General features: G+C 40.9%; 1 protein-coding gene across 3 annotated transcripts in view; it reads right to left on the bottom strand.

The window, feature by feature from the left end:
- Positions 1-1,963: 1,963 nt before the first annotated feature.
- BUB1 (BUB1 mitotic checkpoint serine/threonine kinase) overlaps positions 1,964-26,767 on the bottom strand; it is a 44,781-nt gene continuing 19,977 nt past the window's right edge. The window contains exons 11-25 of one of the 3 annotated variants that reach the window (XM_036306783.1): positions 26,275-26,333; positions 25,085-25,213; positions 24,880-24,990; positions 23,819-23,918; positions 22,852-22,933; positions 20,956-21,130; positions 19,132-19,219; positions 13,509-13,747; positions 11,831-11,974; positions 6,918-7,033; positions 6,244-6,291; positions 5,908-6,065; positions 5,633-5,807; positions 4,979-5,085; positions 1,964-2,307 (exon numbers count right to left, since the gene is read on the bottom strand). In XM_036306783.1, the coding sequence (XP_036162676.1) occupies positions 2,112-2,307; positions 4,979-5,085; positions 5,633-5,807; positions 5,908-6,065; positions 6,244-6,291; positions 6,918-7,033; positions 11,831-11,974; positions 13,509-13,747; positions 19,132-19,219; positions 20,956-21,130; positions 22,852-22,933; positions 23,819-23,918; positions 24,880-24,990; positions 25,085-25,213; positions 26,275-26,333 (1,927 nt within the window). In that variant the 3' untranslated portion in view covers positions 1,964-2,111. Of the gene's footprint in view, positions 2,308-4,978; positions 5,086-5,632; positions 5,808-5,907; positions 6,066-6,243; positions 6,406-6,917; positions 7,034-11,830; positions 11,975-13,508; positions 13,748-19,131; positions 19,220-20,955; positions 21,131-22,851; positions 22,934-23,818; positions 23,919-24,879; positions 24,991-25,084; positions 25,214-26,274; positions 26,334-26,767 lie in introns of all 3 variants that reach the window. The other 2 variants (XM_036306782.1, XM_036306784.1) reach the window with 2 other exon arrangements.

Genomic DNA, 26,767 nt, shown 5'->3' with positions numbered 1-26,767 from the left:
TGCATATAAGTTCAACTACTATTTGACAAGGAAGCCAAGAATACTCAATAGAAGGGAACGCTCTTCAATAACAGTGTTAGGGAAAGTGCATATTCACTTGAAATAGATGGAAACCTGGACCTCTTTCTTATAACATTTACAAAAGTAAACATGAGGTTTAAATATAAGACCTGAAACTGTGACACAGGGAAAAGCTCCTTGACATGGGTTTGTTAATAAATTTTTGGATGACAGCAAAACCACAAGCGACAAAAGCAAACATCAACCAGAAAAACCTTCTGCAGAGCAAAAGAAACAATCTATAATATGAAAGGGAACCTACACACACACACACACACACACACACACACGCAAAACAAAACAGGAAAGACAAGAAATAAGCATTTCCATAGTGATGGTTACTTGAAACTTTAAAATTTAGGAAACTTCCTTATTTTTCAATTGAGGATGGCATTTTATGACACAAAATAAAAAAAAAAGTTAATTTAAAACTTTATGAATCAGAGTATAACACAAAAATTTTAAAAATTTCATGGCAACAGAAATTTTAAATCAAAAACAGACAATAAACTGGAACAAATATTTGCATCTCATACATCAAAGGCTCTGACAAATTAACCTGAAAAAGAACAATCCAAATAAAATGTGCACAAAAGATCCGAGTTCACAGAAATACACAGCTCTTGAATATATTAATATATTTGGTGTAATTCCTGAGAATGCAAATGAAGACCACAGGAAATCCCATGTTTCATGTGTCACAGCAGTAAAGGTCACAGAACTGTGATGTTAGTGGAGGTGTAGAGAACAAAAGCTTCCATGCGGGCTGGCACAGACGCCATGGGGGCAGTTTGCAAATATCGACACAAAATGTTAAATGCACTCACCTTTAACCCAGCAATTTCACTTCTAGGAATTTACAGATGTTACCAGATAACTGAGTATTACACAGCCATTAACATTCAATGTGACCATGCCATATGTAGCTACTCTCTACTATACATTAAGTGAAAAAAAAAATTCTGCTAATTGTCTCAGAAATACATAGAAATATGCATAAAATCATTTTTGGAAAGGCTCACAAAAAAGTGGGTTGTGCCCTGACCAGTGTTGCTCAGTGGTTAGTGTCAGCCTGCACATAGAAGGGTCTCAGGTTTGATTCCTGGCCCAGGGCACGTACCTGTACCTGTACCTGTACCTGTGTTTCAGTTCAGCTCAGTGCCTCCAGTTAGGGTGAGGGAGCTAACCCTCACCGATGTTTCTCTCTTCCTGTCCCTCCCTTCCACTCTCTCTGAAAAAGCAATGAAAAAAATATCCTCAAAACAACAAAAAAACCAACAACAAAAAGTTGGTGGAGGTGGCCTTTGGAACGGGAAAAGGATGGGAGTCAGTGTAGGAGGAAGCAGTTGTCTGGATTCTGAACTGGTGCTGCCTCAGATTGGCTTTCTTTCATTATGCTAATGAAGGAGGGAGGAAGTTCAGTTCAGGTTGTAGGAAGCTTCCAGCTTTAAAATTAATAAATGATAAGTTGGCTACTATAATTTTAGGGCTAACTTAATGATTTACCACAGCTTATAAGGCTATTTTTAAGATGTGAGATTTTCCTTTGAATGGTATTTTTAAATAATGAAGAGGCCTAAGATTTATCACTTTAGTATTTCCCATAGATAGCAATGAAGAACAGGCAATAAGACAGGGAAACTATTCATAACAACTTGAGTCCCTTGGCTATGTTTGGAGAATTTTTGCTTATTTTACATAAATACAAACCCTCAAATTTGGAAAAAGGCTGTTTTGGCCCTTTTTTGGTTTAGAGTGAACAGGTGAGTGTTTAAAAACTGATTTTAGAGAATGTCCACAGACCAATTCTTCTCATGAATGTTTATGTCCAAAGAGCAGCCATGCTACACAGGGATCTTATTAAGCTGTGTGTTTTGTTGAACTATTGACAATAACCAAGCACTCACATGAATATATTTTATAGACTTTTAAGAAAGAAACATTTACAAAAAGAAAAAACAACAAAGAAACATTTACACAAACAATAAACATGAAGGCTCAAAGTGAGCAGGCCAGCATTTACAACGTGATTTTTCAGTAGTGCTCATGTCTTATTTTCGAGAACGTTTATGTTCTAAGAGCAGTACAATTAGCCTGTTACGGAGGGTTTTAATCTTGTTTGTATAGTGTTGTTGAAATATCTTCTTTAGCTTTTGCCTTAACAAATCCAAAGACGGAAGATGATGACAATCTGGTATATTCAACATGATGTGGAAAAACTCATTCCACATATCCAAATGTGGAAGCCTGAGAAAACAAAGCACAAATAAAGGATAAAATGTAGCATTCCATATGCAAGGCCCACTCTTGCCTTTGACTCCCAGTCATGGAGAACTGAACATTAACAACCTTCACCTACACACAACTCAGTGCATCAAGAAAAGGAATGTTTAATCTATCCTATATAATAAGAGGTGATATGCAAATTAACCCTCACATCATCACACCATCACAAGATGGCTGCGCCCACAGCAGAGGCGGGGTTCCCATAACACAAGATGGCTGCGTCCACAGTGGAGGCGGGGGTCCTGTAACACAAAATGGCTGCGCCCACAGCAGAGGCAGGGTTCCCATAACAAGCCATAATGAGCGATAAGAAGGGACCTGAGGCTGTGTGGCGCCAAGCTGGGGCACCTGAGGCTGCACCCCCCGCCTGGCGGGGCTTGATAGGGGACCTGAGGTCGTGCCGCCTGCCCCGGCACCAGGCCAGGGGACCTCAAGCTGGGCCAGGGGACCTGAGGGTACACTGGGGTACCTGAGGCTGTGCTCCCCACCCAGCAGGGCTTGATGGGGCCCCTGAGGCTGAGCTTCACCACCCAGCGGGGCTTGACGGGGGACCTGAGGCTGCGCCCCCCTCCCAGCACTGCCCGGCACCAGGCCAGGGGACTTGAGGGTGCACCCCCCACCTGGTGGGGCTTGATGGGGGTGGGGCTGGCCAGGTCTGGGTCTCACACGATTTCAAGGTGCACGTGGGTGGGTGGGGACTTGACTCTGGGTTCTGCGGCATGCCCCAGACCCTGACAGGAGGAAGATTTTCATATACATTTTACTAATTTTCTTTCATCTCCGACACTTCTATTATAAAGAGCAAATAGCAATATTAAAATATTTCCTCTAATTAATTTCCTTTTAATGTGCACAAATTTCGTGCACCAGGCCACTAGTTTATAAATAAGAGATATAATTAAACATCTATAAATATCTTATTTCCAAAATGTGATTCAAGAAAAGTAGTCTTAGTAATAATAGCTCTTAAGTGGAAAACCTTTCTCTCTTAATTTTTTTTTTTAAGAATATTGATCTGTTTATCGCTACCGGTATTTCCAATATTGTCAGATCTGATAATCTGGTCAATGGCTCTGACAAGCCTCATTGCATCCATGCCAGGAACAGGCAGAAAGGCTGGGATGCCCAGAACAGAGCACAGATTTAAAGTTCTAACCACTGTAATGGCTAAAGCTATCCGCAAAAATTCCAGAATGGAGATAATGCACTGGGGGAAATTTGTGTTCCAGGCAGGAAATCCAGCCCATTATTATCAGGCCTGCTTAGAGTTAATTTATGGCTACTCTAGTCAGAGATTGAAGCCTCTGAATAATGCTCTGGTCCTTCCATGATGAGCAAGAGAAAGCATAAAGTAGTTGCTAAATTTGATGATTCATGCAGAATAAAGCATACTTAAGTTTTCCTCTGGAGCCTCTTATTTATGTACAGACCCTGCATTTTATAAAATTACTATTGACAGGTCTTTTTCTTGTAAGGTCTGTAAAATTCCATTCTGGCTGTACACTTAAGGTGAATGTCTTTTTCAATGTATGTTTTCATATTTCAAAAACATTTAAGAAAAAGTATCCTATATAATAAAAGCTCAGCGACCCTTACAGCAGAACAACCAGAATGACCAGTCACTATGACATGTACTGACCTCCAGAGGGCAGACATTCAATGCAGGAGCTGCCCCCTGGTGGTCAGTGCACTCCCACAGTGGTAGTGCTGCTCAGCCAGAAGCCACGCTGGCAAGCATAGCAGCAGGTGTGGGAGCCTTTCCTGCCTTTGTGGCAGCGGTAAGGAGTGGTGAGACAAGTGGTAAGGAGCAAGCAGGCAGGCGGTTAGGAGCAAGGGGTCCCGGATTGCGAGAGGAATGCCCGACTTCCAGTTTAGGCCCAATCTAAACTGGCAGTTGGACATCCCCCAGGGGGTCCCAGAATGTGAGAGGGCGCAGTCCGGGCTGAGGCCCTCCCCCTCCCCCGCACAAATTTCGTGCATTGGGCCTCTAATAAATGATATAATGAGTATACATGTACCAAATGCTCAGCTTAAACATTACCAATAGTTCATTCACACATTATATGAAGAGAGCCATCTATGTTGAAAGGAAGAATCCTAGTCAATCATTAATTGCCACTGTGATTTTACAGATGAGAAAACAGTCTCAGAAATACTACAGTCATGCAGGGGTGGGACTTAAAACCCTACCCTGTGATGGATAGTTGCCTCATCATATTACTCTACAATTTACACAGCACTTTCGCATGCATTATTTCTCTTGCTTCTTATAATAAACATCTAGGGTACACAGGAGGATTATAATTTCCATTTCCATAGGCAAGAGGACAAACATGCAAAAACTGGAGGCTTGGTAACACCAGGTGATTGGTACATACAGGAGGCAACCATTCAGCCAGGGTTTTCATTGCTTCTAGGAGGGCCCTGGCTGCCACACTGTCTCAGATGAGAACAGAGTAATGAAGCTGTGGAATTTGCTCACTGTACCCAGCACCCAGGACTGTGCCATGTCACCATACTTGCCAAGGCATGGGTTTTCCACACAGGCAGAGATCCATTTCCCCTTGAGATGGAACTCAATACACCACCATATTTATTCTCTCCTCACGGTAGTACTAGTGCTAATACCCACCTTCTAAAAAGACCTTCAGGCTTCCAGACTCCTCCTTCATTTTTCACTTTCATGTAAGAGCCAAAAAGCATGCAGTACACGGTTGCAGCAACTCCAAAGTAATCAATCTACAAAGAAAATATAGGTCTATATATCTACAATACAAATTCACACACCAGTATATTAAAATGTCTAACTTACTCAGCAAGCTACACAGTCACAAGAAGTTACTTTTGAAGAGTGTGGACATCATATGTTCTGTATCCCACTGATGTGCCCTACTGAATGCCTATCTAGGCTTTGGTGGAAGCTTCCATGGACAGATCACACACTGTCCCCTGAAAGCTCTGTTCTCCTTGAGCTGTTGTGTCCTAAGTCCTTCCTTTCTTTTGTCACCCAGAGGCAAACATAACATTTGAATCCCCTCCCCCAGGGACAGTTTGGAAGGCCTCCGAACTCCTGGCCCTGGGACCCCAGCCTCCGCTCTCTCTGCGCTCCAAAGCCTCGTGGAATGTGCTCATAACTGAACATAACACTCAAGCATGGCCTAAATCCCAGGATAGGAGACTAGAGCAGCTCATACTAACTAGATGCTCAAATTCATTCTGAAAATATAATTAAGTTATAATATAATAAAGAAAAATGTTTCCAAATCTCTCAGGTTAACTCTTATACCTGGTAGTTCCACGGTTTGTTACTGAGCATCTCAGTACATTGAAAACCGGACGTTTCACACTTTGCTGTAAATGTAGTTCCTTTTGGAAAAAGTTTCATATCTATACTCTGACCCAGGTCAATAAGTGCCAAGCCATCAGATAAATTATCATCTTCTCTGTCCTGTTCCAAAAATCTGTATTAAACACAAACAAGGCCAGGCCGCATGAGCACAATAAAAAAAGTCTGCTAGGCAAATGGTAAGAGGAGAGCCTTGTAAAAAACACAACACTTGCCTGCTTCCAAGTATAAAGTTGTCTGGTTTAATGTCTCCATGGATGATCTCGCAGCTGTGGACTTGTTCAATCATGTGCAGCATTCTTATAGCAAAGGAAAGCACTAGAGCTTGAGGCATCACTTTCTCAGGGGTGTTTTTATAGAGATTGATAGCATTCTAGAAACAATGGAAAGTGGAATCATGAGTTGGGTACACAGGACCAATGAAATTTCAAGTCAAGAGCTTTGCCCCAGCCTACCACTCCAATGAAAGCTCCAAGTATACAAGGTATGTGCAAGGCATAAGATAAAGAACTTCAGATTCATATCCACATCATCAATGTGAATACACTTACCAGTAATGTTCCATAGCTGTAGAGATCTCCCACTAATACACTGCCATCCTGGAAGAAGTGGGCAGAATAGAACTTGATAAACATGTGTCGCTCACTGGGTGATAGTCTCTCCATCAGCTGGGTCCCAATGTAGAATTCCCAGGCATTGGCAGGCTTCTGGACCTGCAAACCAGGTGTGTCACATTCAAATCCAGTCTCACATTCTAGAAAGGATGGCAGGAAAGCAATTTCTATCCCAATGAAGGACATGGGTGGGAAGTGATGACAAGCTGTGCGGTGTTGCTGCATTATGGAACCTGCTGCATGCAACATAATTTTACTGAGTCCACGTAGGGTAATTTTGGTTCTTAAGTGGGGGCTATAAACCTAAATGAAAGAAACTACCAGTCAAAGAAAAGAAAAGAAAAAAAGGGAAAGGAAAGGAAAGGAGAGGAGAGGAGAGGAGGAGAGGGGAGGGGAGGGGAGGGGAGGGGAGGGGAGGGGAGGGGAGGGGAGGGGAGGGGAGGGGAGGGGAGGGGAGGGGAGGGGAGGGGAGGGGAGGGGAGGGGAGGGGAGGGGAGGAGAGGGGAGGAGAGGAGAGGAAAGGAAAGGAAAAGGAAAGAAAGGAAAGGAAAGGAAAGGAAAGCTCTAAAAGGCAGTTCTCTGTTAAACAAAAGGCTGCCCAGAACACTTACCTTCAAAACAAATTTCTGTTTACTTTTGGTATCCTTCACATCTCCATGGGTAACTTCATAGACTTGAGCAAAAGCCCCTTCTCCAAGAAGGTGATCAATATAGACCAGCAAAGAACCTGAGGACACAGACATGTCAAAGTGTGTGTGTGTGTGGGGGGGGGGGGGGGGCATGGGGGAGACTTTATCACAATGCTTAACTAAATCCAAAGAAAGCAGAAGGAAAAAAAGAACTAGAGAAAAAAACAATCAAAGAAATTGAAAACAGAAAATCAATAGAGAATATAAAAAAAACCCAAAAGCTAATTATTTTAATTTTTTAAAAAGATCAATAAAGACAATAAGCCCATACCCAGGTTACCTGAGAAAAAGAGAGGACACACAATATTAATATCAAAAGTGAACATGTTACTATTATCAAGCCTTTCTAAACAGAAAGCACCAAGCCCAGATCGTTTCACTGGTGAATTTTACCAAACAAAGGAAGAAGTTATACCAATTCTCTACAATAGCTTTCAAAGGACAGAAGCAGAGGAAAACTTATTAACCCATTCTATGAGGTCAGCATTACCCTAATACCAAACCAGGCAAACACATTACAAGAAAAGAAAACTAGCCCTAACCGGTTTGGCTCAGTGGACAGAGCGTCAGCCTGCGGACTGAAGGGTTCCAGGTTCGATTCCGGTCAAGGGCATGTACCTTGGTTGCCAGCACATCCCCAGTAGGGGGTGTGATCAATGTTTCTAACTCTATCCCTCTTCCTTACTCTCTGTAAAAAATCAATAAAATATATTTTAAAAAATTATAAAAAAGAAAACTAAAAATCAATATCTCTCAAGAACACAGATGCAAAAATTCTCAACAAAATATTGGCAAATCAAATCCAAAAAAATGTAGAAAAAAATTATACACCACAACCATGTGGGATTTAATTCAGGTATGCAAGGCTAAGTATACATTAAAAAATCAGTTAAAGTAATTGATCACATAAACAGGCTAAAAATAAAAATCATATGGTCGTATCAATAGCTGCAGAAAAAGTATTTAATAAAATTCAACATTCAATCATGATAACAATTCCCTGCAAAGTAGGAATAGAGGGGCACTTCCTCAACTTGATAAAGAAAATCTACAAAAAACCTACTGCTAGCATCATACTTATTGGTGAGAAACAATATATATGTTTCCCCACTAAGATCAGGAATAGGTGAGGATATCTCTTCTCATTATTCCTATTCAACACTGTACTCAATAAGTGAAAAAAAGGAAATAAGAGGCATACAAACTGGGGTAAAAGAAATAAAATAGTCTTTGTACACAGATGACAGCAGTATTGCCTATCCAGAAAAATCTCAAAGTATCAACAAAAATTTGTAGCTAATAAGTGATTATAGCTAGGTTGCAGGATACAAGGTTAATGTACAAAAGTCAGTTGCTTTCCTATGTACCAAGATGAATAAATACAATTTGAAATTAAAAACACAATACCATTAACATTTCACTCCAGGTATGCAAAGCTCGTTAAAATCTAACAAAATATGTACAAGATCTGCCCTGGCCAGCGTTGCTCTGCAGTTAGAGCATTGGCCCACATACCAAAGGATTGAGGGTTCGAGCCCCAGTTAAGGGCATGTGCCTTGGTTGCAATTCAAGCCTATGCCCCAACTGGGGGACAGGTGGGAGGCAATCAATCGAGGCAAACAACACTGTTTTTTCTCTCTCCTCCCTTCCACTCTAAAAAAGGAATGAAAAACAAAAAAAAATTTCCTCAAGTGAGGATTAACAAAAAAACCCCACAAACATAAAAAAAGCACAAAATCTATATGAGAAAAATGACAAAACCCTGATGAAAAAAATCAAAGATTTAAATAGAGATATTTCATGTACATGAACAGGAAGACATAAAACTGTCAAGTTGTTATTCTTCCCATCTTGATAATATAGATTCAATGTAAGATTTCATGGATATTGACAAACTGATTCTAAACTTTATATGGAGAGGAAAAAGACCCAGAATAGCCAGCACAATATTGAAGGATAACAAACCAAAGAACTGACACTACCCAACACCAACATCAAGACTTACAATAAAAGCTACCATAATTGCCCTGACCGGTTTGGCTCAATGGATAGAGCTTCAGCCTGTGGACTGAAGGGTCCCAGGTTCGATTCCGGTCAAGGGCATGTACCTTGGTTTCCGGCACATCCCCAGTAGGGGGTGTGCAGGAGGCAGCTGATCGATGTTTCTCTCTCATCGATGTTTCTAACTCTCTATCCCTCTCCCTTCCTCTCTGTAAAAAATCAATAAAATATATTTTTTTTTAAAAAAAAAAAGCTACCATAATCAGGACACTGTGGTATTGGTGAAAGGGTAGACAAATAGGTCAGTGAACAGACAGAAATAGACCCAGAAACAGACCCAAACAAATCTAGTCAGCTGCTCACTGACAAAGAAGCAAAGGCAATTAAGAAAGGAGAGTCTTTTCAACAAATGGTGATAGAATAACTGAACATCAACTTGCAAAAATAAATCTAGATACAGAACTTTTCACAAAAGTTCAGTCAAAATGGATCATACACCTAAATGTAAAACACAGAACTACCAAATAAAAGGCCCAGAAGACAACAGAGAGAAAATCTAGGTGACCTTGGATTTGTCAATGACTTCTTAGATACAACAAAAGCATAATCTGTGTGCCATGGTTGGTGTGGCTCAGTTGATTGGCCTTTGTCCCGTGCACCAGGAGGTTGCCAGTTTGATTCCTGGTCAGGGCACATGCGTGGGTTAGAGCCTTGATCCCCAGTAGAGGGCATGCAGGAGGCAGCTGACTGACATTTCTATCTCCCTCCCCGTCTCCCTCTCTCTCTAAAATCAATAAAAGGAAAAGAAAAAAACATATTTGAAAAAAATATGGTCTGTGAAAGAAATGAATGAAAAATAGAAAACAAAGTCAGAGACTGAAAGAAAATTTTTGCAAAACACTTATCTGATAAAGCACTATTATCTAAAAAATACAACAAACTCTTTTACTCAACACTAAGAAAATGAACAACCCGATTTAAAAAGGGGCCAAAGATTTATAACTCATCAAAGAAAATATACAGATGGCAAGTGAACATATAAAAATGTTCAATATCATGTCATTAGGCAAATTAAAAATAATAATGCACATCTATTAATATAGCTAAAACTGAAAACATTGATACCATCAAATGCTGTGAGGATGGGAGCAACAGAACTCTCATTTTTGCTGGTGGGAATGCAAAATGGTAAAACCCTTCTGGAAGACAATGTAAAAATATTCTTATGATATAATCCAGCAATCAAACTCCTTGATATTTACCCAAATGAACTGAAAAGTTATGTCCACACAAAACCTGCACTGGGATGTTTACTGCAGCTTTACTCATAATTGCCCAAAACTCAGAAACAGACAAGATAGCCTACAATAGGTAAATGAATAAATAAGTGAATTATTACTCAGCAACTGAAAAGAGCCATTATGCCATTAAAAGACATGGAGGGATCTTAAAAATGCATATTGCTTAGTGAAAGAAGCCAATCTAAAATGTCTACATACTATATGATTTAACTATATAACATTCTGGAAAAGGCAAAACTATGAAGACAGTAGTAAAAAGATGGGTCGTTGACAGGGTTTTAGGTGAGCACAGGGCAGGTTTAGGGCAGTGAAACTACACTGTATGATACTGTAATGATGGATACACATCATTTCACATTTCTCAAAACAATACTAAGGAAGAGAACCCTAATATAAACTTTAGTTAATAATAATGTAACAATATTGGCTCATCAACTTCAACAAATGTTCTGCACTAAAACAAAATGTTAACAAAGGAGTCTGTGTATTACGTATGGAAAGTATGTTGTTAGAATGTTATTCCCATTGTTATCCACATCCACTGTTTCCCCACTTCCATTTTTTTTAAATATATTTTATTGATTTTTTTACAGAGAGGAGGGGAGAGGGATAGAGAGTCAGAAACATCAATGAGAGAGAAACATCGACCAGCTGCCTCCTGCACGCCCCCCACTGGGGATGTGCCCGCAGCCAAGGCACATGCCCCTGACTGGAATCGAACCTGGGACCCTTGAGTCCGCAGGAGGATGCCCTATCCACTGAGCCAAACTGGCCAGAGCCCCACGCCCATTTTTATTAGTTTTGAGTACCTTTCAAAAGTTCTCTGGAAATACTATCAAATATGAATATATATAGACATGATCTTTTTAAGAAACAAAAAGCAGCCAGCCAGCGTGGCTCAGTGGGTTGAGCGGCAACCTATGAACCACAGGTCACAGTTTGATTCCTATTCAGGGCACATGTCTGGGTTGCAGGCTCTATCCGCAGTGTGGGGCATGGAGGAGGTAGCCAATCAATGATTCTCTCTCATCATTGAGGTTTCTATCTCTCTCCCTCTCCTGTCCTCTCTGAAATTAATAAAAATATTTTTAAGAAAGAGCAGTACATAAAACTAGTCTGCTCTTTTCTTAACAGCATGTTTTGGAGGCCAACCCCTATAAGTATAGAGAGCTGCATTTCACTGCAGAGATATCCAGTTATTTATTGAAGCAGTCCCCACTGGCACCTATGTAGCTTCCAACCTGCTGCTTTTACATGCACGTATTATTTGGAATATATGCAGTATATCTTTGAGAAATCCTTAGAAGTGATGTCTGCATCTAAAAGTATGTGCATTTTTAATTTTAATAGGTATTGTCAACTGGCCTTCTAGACGTTAGAGCCCCAATAGCAATAAAAATGTTACCTACTTTTATGGCTTAATACCCTTCCCAAGGTGATGGTGGTGCCAGAAGCAAAATAACACACACACGGGTCACCACAAACTTCCCACAGAGAAATAAGAGTTTCAAGTTACTACCACATAGTTCTTACCCAGCTGAAACTCAGTCTTGGGCTTGATGGCAGGAAGTTTACACTGCCACTCGAAAGCATTTGGACTGGAGCGCACTGGTTGAGAAAGCCCGGACAGAAGTTTGAAAATCAATCGATCATCCCATGGATTCTCAACAGTGAAGTCTTAAAGAAATGGGAACAAAAAATAAATAAATAAATAAAGTTAGTACCTAAGATATTACAAATACAGCAAGTGGAGACATACATTAAATAAGCTTTCAGAAGCCTCACCTGTAAAGAGCACTGATTCAAATAATAAAAACCATTTTCAAAAGTCAAAATGAATGGTTCTGTATAGTTCATTGTCATTTTAGATCTATAATTAGACCAATATTCAGTTGAGACAAAGGAAATCAACACCAAAGGCACCTGTTTCACTCATCTAGAACTGCTAGATACTGCCTTTAGCACAATTATGGGTACATGTCTTAAAGGGAGACCTGCATATTAGTTAGGTACTTTTAATATGCTCCGATATATATTCTCTAAATTGCTTTTTCACTTATGTCTACAAATGATGTTGCCTTTAAAAAAAAATCTCACCTGAGGATACATTTATTGATTTTAGAGAGAGAAACATCAATGTGAGAGAAAAATCAATCAGTTCCTTCTTGTACACGCCCCAACGGGGGATCGAACTCCCAGCCTATTTGGTATATGGGACGACCCTCCAACCAACTGAGCAACCCGGACAGGGCAAAAGATGCTGCCTTTTAATACGCACACTACCTATGTGCAATTTGTATGTATGAGATATTTTGGGTTCACAAAAGAGAAATCATTTCTAAAGAGAAGAAAAAAGTTAGTGGCAGTGATCAAGCCTAATCTAGCATCATTAACATTTACTTAGTGCTAAGTCTACGTAGGATACCGTTCTGGGTACTTTACAGTTAGTAACTTACTTGGTCCTTACTATAAGACTAAGTAGGTACTAGCATCATTGCCACTTTACAGAAAGGCCACAGAGGGCTGAAATAATCTCAGCTAAGATCACATGACCTCATAGGAGGGGGAGCCAGGATTAGAACCTAGCCAGTCTATCTCCAGAGGCTGGGCTTCTAACCATTATGCAAAATGTTTTTGTGCAGCCTGGGTTTGGGGATCTCTTAAACACTGAACCTGGTTACTTTTCTGTAAAATGGAGACAACAGTATTACATTAAACGCTTGACACATAGTATGCCCTCCAAGTCCAATTTCCTCTTCCAACAGGTATTTTTGACACTTTCTAAAATTAAAATGGATGGCCCTAGCCAATCTTGTTCAGTGGATAGAACATCGACCCTTGGACAGTAGGGTCGCAGGTATGATTCTGGTCAAGGGCATGTACCTCAATTGCAGGCTTGATCCCTGGCCCGTGCGGGAGGCAACCAAATGATGGGTCTCTCTCACATCAATGTTTCACTCTTTGTGTCTCTCCCTCTATTTCGCTCTAAAAAAAAATCAATGGAAAATATCCTTGGGGTGGGATTAAGAAAAAAATAAAATTAAATTAAAATGGATGAACTTGCCCTCTAGCATCAGCAAATGTGATAAAGTATGCAAATTCTTTCTGAATGACATTTGAGTCCCTGCTCTTTGAGCTTTTCATGAAGCAGCTTTTACTAGGCGACTGTCCTTATTTGGGGGCACAATGAAGACTGAGAATCTGTTCATACTTGAGGTATCCACATTCCCAAGTGACCGAGGCTGCACCCATTCTGTCTGGAGTCCAGCACTGGTGTCAGATGGTTCCCGCACAACAGGAAGGTTGGTATCTGTGAGTGTACAAGCTTTCAGGTTCCGCTCTGCCTCGCTGGTCAGCATGCCACCTGCCGCTGGCTGGCTCGGATGCAGTAAGGATGCTGAAGATGCACTGATGGGGAATGCTGCTTCTGGGTTTTTCTCTTGAATTGGACTGGATGTGTGAAAAAAAAGAGAGAGGAGGAAACTAAATACCACGTGATTACAAGACTACTAGATTTGACCACATAAAAGCCTCACAAAGCAGTTTCCTTTTCATTCTAGAAATGATATTCCAAAATTGCTTCACAAAGCTGATTAAAGCATTTTCTTCAGACAAAACAAAAATATACAAATACAGAGCTAGTACCATATGATTAGAAATAAATCAAAGATGTGGTAATATATTTGATAAATTGGTAGGTAATACAGGGAATATTCTTTAGTAGGGAACATTGAGAGGAACCAGTTTATACCCCCCAAGCTATTATAGGAGCATCAGTACTGTCACCAAGATTGAACACTTATCTTTATCCAAAATACCTTCTTTTATAACAATGAAATAAACCGAAAGTGTGAACTGCAATTCAACAACCCAACACTGGCACATTTTTACACACATATTAGTCTGTACATTCAACCTCAGTACTCATGGATTCCATATTGATGAATTCACTAGCGGCCGGTGCATGACATTCGTGCACTGGGAAGGGGGGTCGGGGGGAGGGGGGGGTGGGCGGTGTCCCTCAGGCTGGCCTGTGTCCTCTCACAGTCCAGGATTCCTCAGGGGATGTCCACCTGCTTGGCCTGCTCCCAGCAGTCGGACATCCCCCGAGGGGCCTTTAGTGCTGCTTTGGAGGCAGGAGAGGCTCTGGCCACTGCTGCTGCGCTCACCAGCTGTGAGCTGGGCTTCTGGAGGAGCGGCACTCCCTCTGTGGGAGTGCACTGACCACCAGGGAACAGCTCTTGTGTTGAGCGTCTACCCCCTGGTGGTCAGTGCATGTCATAGTGCCCGGTAGTTCCCCGTTAGGTTGATTTGCATATTAGGTTTATATTATATAGGATGTCCAGGCTAAAATTTATTTATAAACCCCAAATCAATACTCAACCTGTAGAGTGGCATATAGATCAATGAAAAAGAACAGAGAACCCAGAAATGAATCCATACCTATATGGTCAATTAGTATTTGAAAAAGGAGGCAAGAACATACAATGGAGTAAACACAGTCTCTTCAATTAATCGTGTTGAGAAAATCGGGTGGGTAAAAAAAAAAAAAAAATGAAACTAGGCCACCAACTTACACAATACACAAGAATAAACTCAAAATGGATTAAAGACTTGAATGTAAATTACAAAACCATAAAAATCCTAGAAGAAAACATGGGTAGTAAAATCTCAGACATTTCTCATAGTAATAGTTTTACTGATATGTCTCCTAGGACAAGAGAAACAAAGAAAAAAAAATAAACAAATGGGACTACAGCAAACTAAAAAGGTTCTACACGGCAAAAAAAAAAAAATAACAATAAAATCAGAAGGGAACTCATTGCATGGGAGAACATATTTGCCAAGGATACTGCCGGGAGCCAGTCCATCCTTGCTGTTTCAAAGGACCTGGCATATATGGCATACTGTTCTTAAAATGTTTGCTCACCTACTTGGCACTATGTGTTTTAACCAAGGTCTCCTCTCTGAGAAAGGTTGTTTCCCCAGGTAGGGATTTTCCCCTGAAGTTAGGGAGGGAATAAAACCCCTCAACTAAGTGCCAGGCGGGTAATTAATCACTTTAACTACGAACAATCATGCTTAAGCTACATAATCTTTACTCCCTGGAATGGAGATAAGAAACGCCCTAACCTTTGTAATAGAGATTGATAGGATTGAATCAACTGGTATAAATACAGATGTAACAAGACAGAAAGAGACAGAACTTAGAAGACAGAACCTACACAGAACCTAGAGACAGAAGAATTTAGCTGGAGAGAACATGGCAAAAGATCCTGGACAGAAACTGGCAACAGAACCTAGAGACAAAACCTAGCGAGAGAACATGGCAAAAGATCCTGGACTGAACCTGACTATAGAACATGGCAAGAGAACCTGACTAGAACCTGGTGACTGAACCTGGCTGGAGAACCTAGCGAGGGAACATGGCTACAGAACCTGGCTGGAGAACCTAGCAAGAGAACATGGACACAGAACCTGGCTGGAGATCCGAACCAGAACTTTGCTGGAGATCCTGAACAGAACTTGGCTAGAGATCCTGGCTAGGCTGCTGATCAACTGAACGCTGTCTCCGTGTCATTCCTTCTTCACCGACTCCGTCCACACCTTTGGGGACCCATGGACCCGCTGGGGTTGGACCCCGGCAGGATACATCTGATAAGGGGTTAATTTCCAATTATATAAAGACTAGAGGCCCGGGGGGAAAAAATTTGTGCACTCGGGGGGAAGAGGGGGTCCCTCAGCCTGGCCTGTGCCCTCTCGCAGTCTGGGACCCCTCAGGAGATAACCACCTGCTGGCGTAGGCCTGCTCCTGGGTGGCTGAGGGCAGGCCCAATCCCTAGGTGCAGCCCCTGGTTGGGCTCAGAGCAGGGCTGATTGGGGAGTTGGGGCGCCTTCCCCTGTCATGCACAGAGTAGGGCAGATCGGGAGGTTGCGATGCCACCCTCAGTCACGCTCAGGGTGTGGCCGATTGGGGGGTTGGAGCACCGCCCCCTGTCACACTCAAGGCAGGGTTGATGGGGAGGTTGCAGCACCACCCCGTCATGCACAGAGCAGGGCCAATCAGGGGGTTGGGGCGCTGCCCCCTGTCACTCACAGAGCAGGGCCCAAAAGGGGGGTTGCGGCTCCGTACCCCGTCACACACAGAGCAGGGTGGATCAGGGGATTGGGGAGCTCCCCCCTGTCACGCACAGAGTAGGGCCCATCAGGGGGTTGGGGTGCTGCCCCCTGTCACGAACAGAGCAGGGCAGATAGGGAGGTTGTGGCCCCACCCCGTCACACACAGAGCTACAGAGCTGCAGGGCGATCAGGGCGTTTGGGTGCTGCCCCCTGTCACGCTGATCCCGGTGGCGGGAGGCCTCTAGGCTCCGCTGATCCCGGTGCTGGGAGGCATATTACCCTTTTACTATATAGGATAGAGGCCTGGTGCACGGGTGGGGCCCAGCTGGTTTGCCCTGAAGGGTTTCCTGGATCAGGGTGGAGGTCCCGCTTGGGTGCCTGGCCAGCCTGGATGAGGGGATGATGGCTGTTTGCAGTTGGTCACACACCCTTCAGGGTGGGGGTCCCCACTGGGGTGCCTGGCCAGTCTGGGTGAGGGGCTGAGGGCTGTTTTCAGGCTGGCAGGTGACTGAAGCTCCCAACCGCTCCTTTTTTTCTTTTTTTTTTTTCTGGGCCAGCTTTAGCTCTGAGGCTTGGCTCCAGCTCTTAGGCCTCGGCTGCTGAAAGCAGGTATCTGGTTTGTTTGGGTTCTATAATCGAAACACTGTTTCAACTCCAGCTCTGAGATCCCGGCTGGCTGAAAGCAGGTTTCTGGGATTTTGTTTAGCTTCTATATTTGTAACAATGTTTCAATCTGCAAGCTCAGAGGCCGGCAGCGGCAGGCGGGGAACGTTGGAGTCCTCCGTCACTGAAGCAAGCAAGCCTCATGTTAGTTTCAAGCTGCCAGGCTGCCGGCCGCCATCTTGGCTGGCAGTTAATTTGCATATCGCCCTGATTAGCCAATGGGAAGGGTAGCGGAGGTACAGCTAATTACCATGTTTCTCTTTTATTAGATAGGATATATATTTCCAATATATAAAGAACTTATACAACTCAACATCAGGAAGACAAACCCAATTAAAAATTGGGGAAAGGACTGGAATAGATACTTCTCCAAAGAAGACATACAGCTGGCCAATAGACATATGAAAAAATGCTCAAGAAAAATGCAAATTACAACCACTATGAGATATCACTTCACACCTGCCACAATGGCAACCATCATCAATAAATCAACAAACAACAAATGCTGGTGAGGATGTGGAGAAAGGGAACCCTCATGCACTGTTGTTGGGAATGCAGACAGGTGCAGCCACTGTAGAAAACAATATGGAGTGTCCTCAAAAAATTAAAAATAGAACTGCCTTTTGACCCAGTGATCCCACTTCTGGGACTATATCCTAAGAATCCTGAAACATCAATTTAAAATATATGCACCCCCTATGCACCCCCTATGTTCATCGCAGTGTTATTTACAACAGCCAAGATCTGTAAAACAGCCCAAGTGCCCATCAGTCAATGAATGAATAAAAATACCATGGTATATTTACACAATGGAATACAATGCAGCCATAAAAAAAAAAAAGAAGAAAATCTTATCTTTTATGACAGCATGGAAGAACCTGAAAATTATTATGCTAAGTGAAATAAGCCAGTCAGAGAAAGACAAATACCATATGACCTCACTTATTGTGGAATCTAATTAACAAAATAAACTGACAAACTAAATAGAAACAGAGGCATGGATACATGGAACAGACTGACAGCTGTGTGAGGGGGGACACAGAAAACAAAGGGATTAGCCAAAGAACATATAAGCATAACCTATAGACAGAGAACAGTGTGGTGATGGCCAGAGGGAAAGGGGGAGGAGGCTGGATGGAGGTGGGCAAAGTGGGGGGAGGCTGGGTGGAGGTGGACAAAGAGGGGGGGAAGATGGGGACATTTGTAATAGTGTCAACAATAAAAATAAAGTAAAAAATAAAAAGAATATTAAAAAGGTACCAGAGAAATCCCTTTTCTCTAATTAAAAAAAAAAGGGGGGGGGGAGAAGGGGGGAGTTTGATAACAAGAGCACAGCCCAGTGGTGAGAGCAAGGGTTCTAAAATAAGAGATATGGGTTCAAGTTCCCATGCTTCCAATTAGAAGCTGTATGACTTTAGGTCTTTTATTTAGCCTTCTAAGCCTGGTTTCCTCATCTGTAATGGTAGAAAAGACTAGTTCCTATAACTGAAGGTACTGTACGGTTAATTAAAAGATATAGTTTATGAAAAGCATAGCCACTGTTCTGGGATATAATAAATGCTCAAAAGATTATAGCTACTTTCAGTGTCTATCAGACTACTCAAATATGTTGGAATTTTACTTCTGCAAAACATTAATGTATGGTAAGTCTGCATTGTGCACCAATTCCTAAGTTTAAACACTGTATCTTCTGCCTCATAAAAGGAAGTGATTGACTGTCTTAATTACAATGGGTATAGAGAAGGAATTCTGTTTGCTCAGTTCTGCAACAGGGTCTTTGGTAAGAGTACTACAGTTCTGCTCCCCAAATTAGTGGAAATCAGATACAGAAACTCTTCCCACAGGGATTCTCTGCTACCTCATTGCTTTTCTCATAGCCCTGATGTACCCCATGTTTAGATTAATTATTCTTTTTATCCACAGAGAGGGCCTTCGGACTTAAAGCTGAGAGTCCATAAAAATGCTATTAGCCTTTAAGAACTGGAATTCTATTACATCTTAAAGCAAAGCTAGAATGAAAATGGAGTGACAGAACCACATGCTCACTATACCTGAACTTTCTGTCTTTTGAGGGTTGCACCACGTTTTCTTCACATGAATCCAAAGGCACATGGGTGCACTGTGCTGCTATCACATTTTCTGAAACATAAAAAATTAGAGGTTAGACGTTATGTGGACACGTGTGTACACACATGATTTTGTTATAAAGTCAAGGATTCCTTTTTATAGTGACTCTTGTTGTAATTTTAAAATAGTGTTCCATGGTAAATGTGCTGCAAGATTTTTAAAAGGGGGGAAAATCACTTTAAAAAACATTCTACTACTAATATATGTGAGCATTTCAACTTTATACATCTAATCCATACAATCCTTCAGAGAATAGGGCCTGGAGAAGGGCAGGTCCACTGTGGGGAGGATGACCAAATCATGGGAGGTTACTGGTATAGGAGGCAGGCCACACGCTGCTTTGGGAGAACCTGATGACAAGGACATCGAGTACAAAAGACTGCCAGGCTTTAGGAGGGCAGGGGTTTTGGTGTCTTTCAGTCAGTCGGTTGTTTTAGTTGATTGAATGATATAGTATGTTTACATCAGAAAGCTCCCTGGCAACAGTTGCCACTCCTTTTAACTAAAGAAAAAAAACCCCACACATCTACTGATTAACAGACTAGATAGGGCAGAAATGTAGAATAAACTTCTACCAAGTGATGTTAGTACTATATATAGCCAAATATTACATTGAATTAAATTTTATCAGATACTGCCTCACCAAATAGGTGCTAATATTTTTAAAAACTAGAATATCAGCTCCTATTTATAGAACCAAACTGGCAAATACTATAATTGTAGCCAATTTTTGACTGTTCTGAAAGGCTCTTGACTGATTAAACTAGTTTTCTTGAAGGGAAAAAAACTTTAAAAACATTTTTTTATTGAAGTGGCAAACTTGTGGTAACACTTGGCAATTGTTCAGGTTTCAGCTGACCTCCTCTTTAAAATTCAGAAAAGAAATATATCATGTTGGGTTAATACTTGACAAAAAAGTTTTATACCTTTAGTTAAACATTTTTAAGTATACAAGCTCAAATATGCTTCCATCTAGGGGAGAGAAATTCCTTGGCAATTCTTTTACTGGCATGCTTCAGTGAACAATTGCTTTCTTAAAAAAAAAAAAAAAAGTGCCAGCAATGACAAGAGTTGGCTAGTAATTCAGTAGTCTTCCAAAAGGTAAAGTAGTTTCAGGTCTCATTGCATATATATTTTGTAGGCCAGCAGTTAATGAGTAACAACTATCTGTGCTCAATGAAAATGTTATATATTAAGGTACAATTCAGATATACAGTACAAAGATCTTGATATAGAAGTATTACATTTTGGGGAAATAAGGACTATTTAAGTTTTCTCATTACTCTCACTAAATCAGATCACTAAAAAATAAAATTTTCTGCATGGCGGTGTGGCTTAGTGGTTGAGTGTCAGCCCATGAATCAAGAGGTTACTGGTTCAATTTCTGGTCAGGGCCCATGCTCGGGTTGTAGGCTTAATCCACAGTAGGGGGGCAGGCAGGAGACAGCCGATTAATTTTTCTCTCTCATAGATGTTTCTATTTCTATTCCTTTCCCTTCCTCTCTCTCTAAATATCAATAAAAACATATTTAAAAAATAAATAACATTTTCTTAGTACTTGGCTATGCCTCTAAAGTAATGAGATCTCTAGACAAATATCAAGAACTAAAAATTACTATTTGTTACTCTTATCAAATTAATAAAATATAAATGTTCATTATTTTTTATTTAATCTGTCTGTAGTAGCCTTTCTGTTTGTTGTAAAACATAAAATAAACCTATACCCTACACAAGTATTGTTACACAACCTTTATCTTCCAGAGCGTGTGCTGAGTCCACCTGAAGTTTGTGGAAAGGAGTAGATGCAAGCTGTGCAGCAGATGTAAAGTCTCCTGGGCTCTTAGGACTGGGTGCCAGTGTCTTGGTGCAACGGATGCCCCACACTGTCGAGTCATCCCAAAACTCTTCAGCATGAGGTGCTTCCTGCAACAAAAGATGAACTGAAAAAAATCAACCATCTCCCTGTGTCATCCATGAAATTTAACACATTAATGCTTTTGAAGACTCAGAAAAATGAGGAATAAAAGAGGAAACAGGTGTAATTCTGGCTAACACACAGCCACTTTCTCTACTCTGCTTGTTAGAAGCAAGTCACTAAATCCAGCCTACACTCAAAAGAAGGTAAACTAAGCTCCACCTTCTGGATAGAGGAACATCAAAGAATTTGTGAACAAAGGCTAAAACCACCACAGTAATTAATAATTTGGTAAGATACTTTGAGGCTATACAAATATCCTCTTTTCCTCTTTAAAGTTTCACTAGCTAATTTTAATATTCACCTGTGGATCTTGCCTGAAGCAATTATTATCGCTGTGACTGACAGCCAGCCATTTTCTATAGCCACTCATTCCTTCTACCTGACTTCGAGTTCTTCTATGGGATGCTTTGTTCTTTCTCTGCCATTTTATTTATAGCAATATGAATACTTATTTTATTTCTTGGGTTAGAATTTAATACTACCCTATTCTACTTATTTTCTTGCTTATGTTGTCCCAGTTTTGGCCATTGGCTGCTCAGGTTGGCTCCTGTGTCCTTTTTCTGTGTTCCATTTTTTTTTTAAGCACTTCCTTACTTTCTGGCACTATAAGATACCAGAATTCTAGGCTTGTTTATATTTTTCTAGCCCCAGCCCTAGATTCAGCTATTTCTCCAAGAACACAAAGGTCAATTTTAGAGTCTATGACAAAAGCAGAAACTGCTAAGTCAGAACTGACCATAGTTCTTTAGTTGCCCATAAAAATGCCACCCCTGGTTTTTATATATACTGTGGTCTTCATAAATCCCACCATGTCTCTTCCAACATGGCAGGAATAGCTGGCTGGTTGTTTTTTTCAGGTGAACACAGGATAAAGCAACTGTCCTATGCTTAAGGCCAGAATGTATGGATAACTCATTGTGGGGTTTTTAGTCAAAGCACACGTAGTTGAATAGTTCACTAAAATGCGCCTCTGAGATAATGCTACTATATTTGAAATTTAGCCCATTATTTAGGAAATTGTTAAGGTCAAAAAGTCCACCAGACGCATTAGAGAGCTGGGTGATAATTTATTCAAAAGAATCCACTATGGGATGAATACCATGACCCAGGGTTTAGCAGAGCTTCTTCGCATCTCTCTGACACATCACAACAGAGGGTAGCCTGGGGTAAATGACGAGAAGTACAGCTTGGTAATACTCAGGGCTGAAGTGGAAGCTTAGTGTGCACTGGACAGAGCTGCTGTAATAGAGAAATGCTTTGGGCCAACAAACAGGTGACACCTATCTGCTGCCATGCCTGACGAAGGATCATCCCAATTTAACTTTTGCTAATAGTCTACTTGTAGGCCTCACTTCCCAGGTTTAGAAAACATGTGTATTTCTCTACCCCACCCTTCACCCCTGTCCTCCTATATAGAGGGCAGGATCTTTGAGGGCAAGGATCACACCAGATTCTTTTTTCAGTTTCTATACCTATCACAGTGTCTGGCACATACTAGATACTCAAAAAATTGTAGAATAATGTACCCCAAAATCGCACTCTTCATATGACATATAATTTTTCAGCAGCTTTACATAAACTATCTAATTTATCAATCATAACTATTTGGTAAAACATAAAGGGAAGAGTGGTCAGACCATTTCACAGATGAGCAGACATTACTTACCTTTGGTCTTGGAGAAACTCTGCTTATAGAGCGTTCTCCAAAAGCCCTGGCTCCTGTGGGTTTGTTTATAGGTTGTGGTAATCTAAGAAAAGATTTGTAAAATTATAAATAATAAAACATGCCAAGGAAATAAATGTTACTACCTGAGTGTTAGAAACACTCTCCAGTTATCCTATTTAACTACTTAGTATTTACATATATATATATTCCTTACATTTGCAATAGTTGTAGCAAAACTGAGTGCAAACTGAATTAATGTGACTATGTAGATAAGAGTAGAACAAGTTACTTCAGCGAGGGTGGAAAATACAAAAGTTTCTATTCTACCGAGCTATAAGTTTTAGGAACGGAGTTAGTGGTATGGCCACAGGTCAAGGATGCCATGCATTTGATTAATTTCCAGTGCTCAGTTTAGCTATGGGATTTCTCTCTGATAGCTGGTCAGCCCTTTCTTCTTTCTGCCACAGTATAAATCACGTCCATACTGTGATATCTTTAATTCATACAGACACTTCTCTTTCCACAGTTTAAACTATTAATAGTGAAATTCCTGAAGCTACCCTCTCTAATGTAATTTCCCTTGGCCTTCAAACATATTATCTCTGCAGTATGAACCTCCATAAGCCATCTCCTTTTCTGCAAATATAAACGAGCATGTACAGATATCAGGATTGGTGAATTCATTCACATCTAATAAAAGTTCAAATCCACAGAATCCCTCAGTTCTCTGATAATTTACTACTATAACCTTTTACTGCAGAAAGTCTGCTTTCTTTTGAGTCCTGCATAGCACTGAGGATATGGGGAAGGTTAGCAATAATCTGGTCATCGGGTCAGAAAGATCATCAGTGGCGAGCTGGGACTATAATGCAGATCACTTGATTGGCAGACTACTCTATTGCCACTTCACTGCCTTGAGATACAGATGAATCTCCTCCAAGGAGATTTTAACTAGGTGTTTCTTTACCCGTAATTTTCTTTGTTTCCATCTTCAAACACGGAAAAAGCAGATGACAAAGAAGAGATAATCTTATTGACTCCCCAAGTTCCAGAAGAACTTGGCTTTTCTGCAATAGAAAAAAAAAACAAAACAGCATTTAATTATTGCACTGGGGAGAAAACATTCTTCTTTATACTAAACTTCAACTATAAATAAGAAAATGGAATAATAGCTCACAGAAAAGAAGTGATAGCAGCATTTCAAATACTAGGTAATGCGATAAGTTACTATGTATTGAGGTAAAGTAACTTAATTATGGTCACAGGGGTTCGCATTCAAGTTCTTGCCACATATAAAAACATGGCGTTCATCATTCTCCTAAAACATTGCTATTGTCACCTGACTCACTTAACAAAGTTCTCAATGACTTTGTTTTGCATTTTGTTTAGGAATTAACCATTGTAGCTTTATATTTCAGATCCTCCTGAATCTAACTGGATCTTAGTATTGTTTTTTCTTTTTTTATAAATTGATGTTAAAGAGAGAAAGGGAAGATAGAGGGAGTGAGGAAGACCGAGAGAGGAACATTGATTAGCTGCCTCCCACATACGCCCCAATCAGGGATCAAATCCACAGCCTGGCTGTGTGACCTGACCTTTGGTGCATAGGACGATGCTCCAACCAAGCCATACCAGCCAGGGCTTATTTAGTTTATCATGATCTCTCCCTGGCTTCCAGCAGGAATCCCGATTCCAGACAAATGTAAGATAGTTGCTGGCCTCCAGCACTCCACCCCTGCTACTACCAGGCAAGACTCGAGTCAGACTTCAAGTACTCAGCCTTTTCTAGCCATTTCTACCCAGGGGGATCTTGTCCTTCTTGGCACTATTATTGTTTTAGAAACAAACCTGATCTATGATACACATCAAGTACCTTGTCGAAGATTCTCGCATTTTTTAATTTCACACATTCCCTGCCCTTATGTGGCAAGCTAATCAAGGGTAGGGCCACTTCTTGTATAATCCTGGATATTCCTATGACAGTCATCTACAATGCTATGTACTTAGCAGTTTTAAACAAATTATTACTTTGAAACTGAGCTTCGAATGCATCTTCATTTTGATCTAGAGATGGCCATTCATCTTTGTCATCAGAAACATCAGGAAGTGTAGGAGCCTGGAACATATTCATGATGAACCCTTAAAGGTGTAGAAAGAATAACTGTAAACAAAGCTGCAAAAACCTTTCATTAATCTGCTGTCAGAGGCTACACATTCCAACCAAAGGCTTTACCTAATGCTTCTTTTGTGTGCACGGTGGGTGATGGCTGCACTTTGGATGGTGTTGCCTGAACCATTCCCAGGGATGTGTTTGGAGTTGTGTGAAAAGAACTTGTGTTAGCAACCTTATGTGTTTCACACCCTATTAAAGGAATGGGGACAAGATGCAATATCAGTAAGGAAATCAGAATTATTTAAAAGGTATACAATATAAGAAACTTATTACAATTAAAACATTTGTTATCGTTGATAATTATCACTAAGGATTTCCATTACTAATGTACTTTCATTTTTTATCTTATTAATAAGGCCCAGATCGCACTCTCTTCTTCCTCCTCTGCTCACTCACTCAAGCCTCCCCACCCCCACCCCCCCCCCCCCCCGCTGTGCTTAGATACATCAGGGTCATTCCCACCTGAGGGCATTCTGCATGGGCCTGAAATGGGTTTTCTAAGCTAGCCACATGAGCAGCCCCCTCTTCCAGGCTTTCACCCCTAAATATTACTTTCTTTTTGGACATCTTCCCAGGTCACTTCTATAGTTTCAATCCACCTCTCCAACAGCAATACTTCCTTTCCCCTCCACATAGGTGGTTTTTGTCCTTTCTGTTCATGGCTACACCCCTAACTCCCTACAATAGTGCCAGGCCCCTAGAGAGTACTCAGGAGGTCTGGGTTCAATACAGGGGTCTCCAGCTGTTTTTGAGTAGCTCTGCTCCCACAGAACTGTCATTGGAAAGGATGTCACAGTCATATGGGGGGTGGGGGGGTGTGAACGTCCAAGCTATGTGTCTTATTTTACTTATACCGTAAAATTTACATAACTTCAGTGCAAATGCCTCTAACAAAGTAATACCAAATAGAACTATAGCATCCCTAATTAAACCTTTAATCACATTTCCTACCTCATGACATATTAAAGTTGACTCTTTTTTGGATGAACTTGAGAAATTTAACAGTAAGGTTTTCACAAATCAAGTTTCCAAAAGATTCTAACTATTAAGATGTGACTAACAAGTAGGTTTCTACCTCTATTTGAAATGGTCCAGAGCTCATCTAACCCTTATATTCTAATAGGAAAGCTAACACCAGCTTCATTAAGGTCTGAAGCCTTCATGAACCACGGCCACCACACAGACCTCTGAGTGACCTGGAGACGTCTGGGAAACAGGTCAGGAGCAAATGTATTGTAACTACACATTACCTTCTTTCATCTCTGCTCTGCTCTGTGGCTTGAATTCCTGAGTAGTTCTAGTCACACATCTGGAAGAGAAAACTCTTAAGACACACTAACTCTCAAGAAAGAATAGTAAAAAAATGTCAGCAATTACAAACCTACTGGTAAAAAAAAAAAAGGATAGAACTGCTTAGGTCCTACAGTGTAAGTAAATGAAATGTTTGTTTTATTTTTTTCCATTTCCTTTTGAGGAAAAGAATTCTTACAATTATAAGTCAGGTACTAATGTTTGCCTGACACAGTGATTATGTATTTTAATAGCATGCTAATCATTCCTTTATGTGGTACTGCAAGATAATGGCTCCCTAATTTAAATGTTCCCATTCATCACATAAGCTAAAGGGCTAACACACAGCTCTCTTGAGTCATGGTGAGAAAAAGCACTGCTGAGCTTTAGCTGCATGACCACCACTGGTCATGAGCCAGTTGACACAGTACATTGTTCTCCAGAACAATGGTT

Source organism: Myotis myotis, unplaced genomic scaffold (genome assembly GCF_014108235.1).
Source record: "Myotis myotis isolate mMyoMyo1 unplaced genomic scaffold, mMyoMyo1.p scaffold_m19_p_43, whole genome shotgun sequence".
Lineage (NCBI taxonomy): Eukaryota > Metazoa > Chordata > Mammalia > Chiroptera > Vespertilionidae > Myotis > Myotis myotis.
This window is presented reverse-complemented; position numbering and strand designations above follow the sequence as displayed.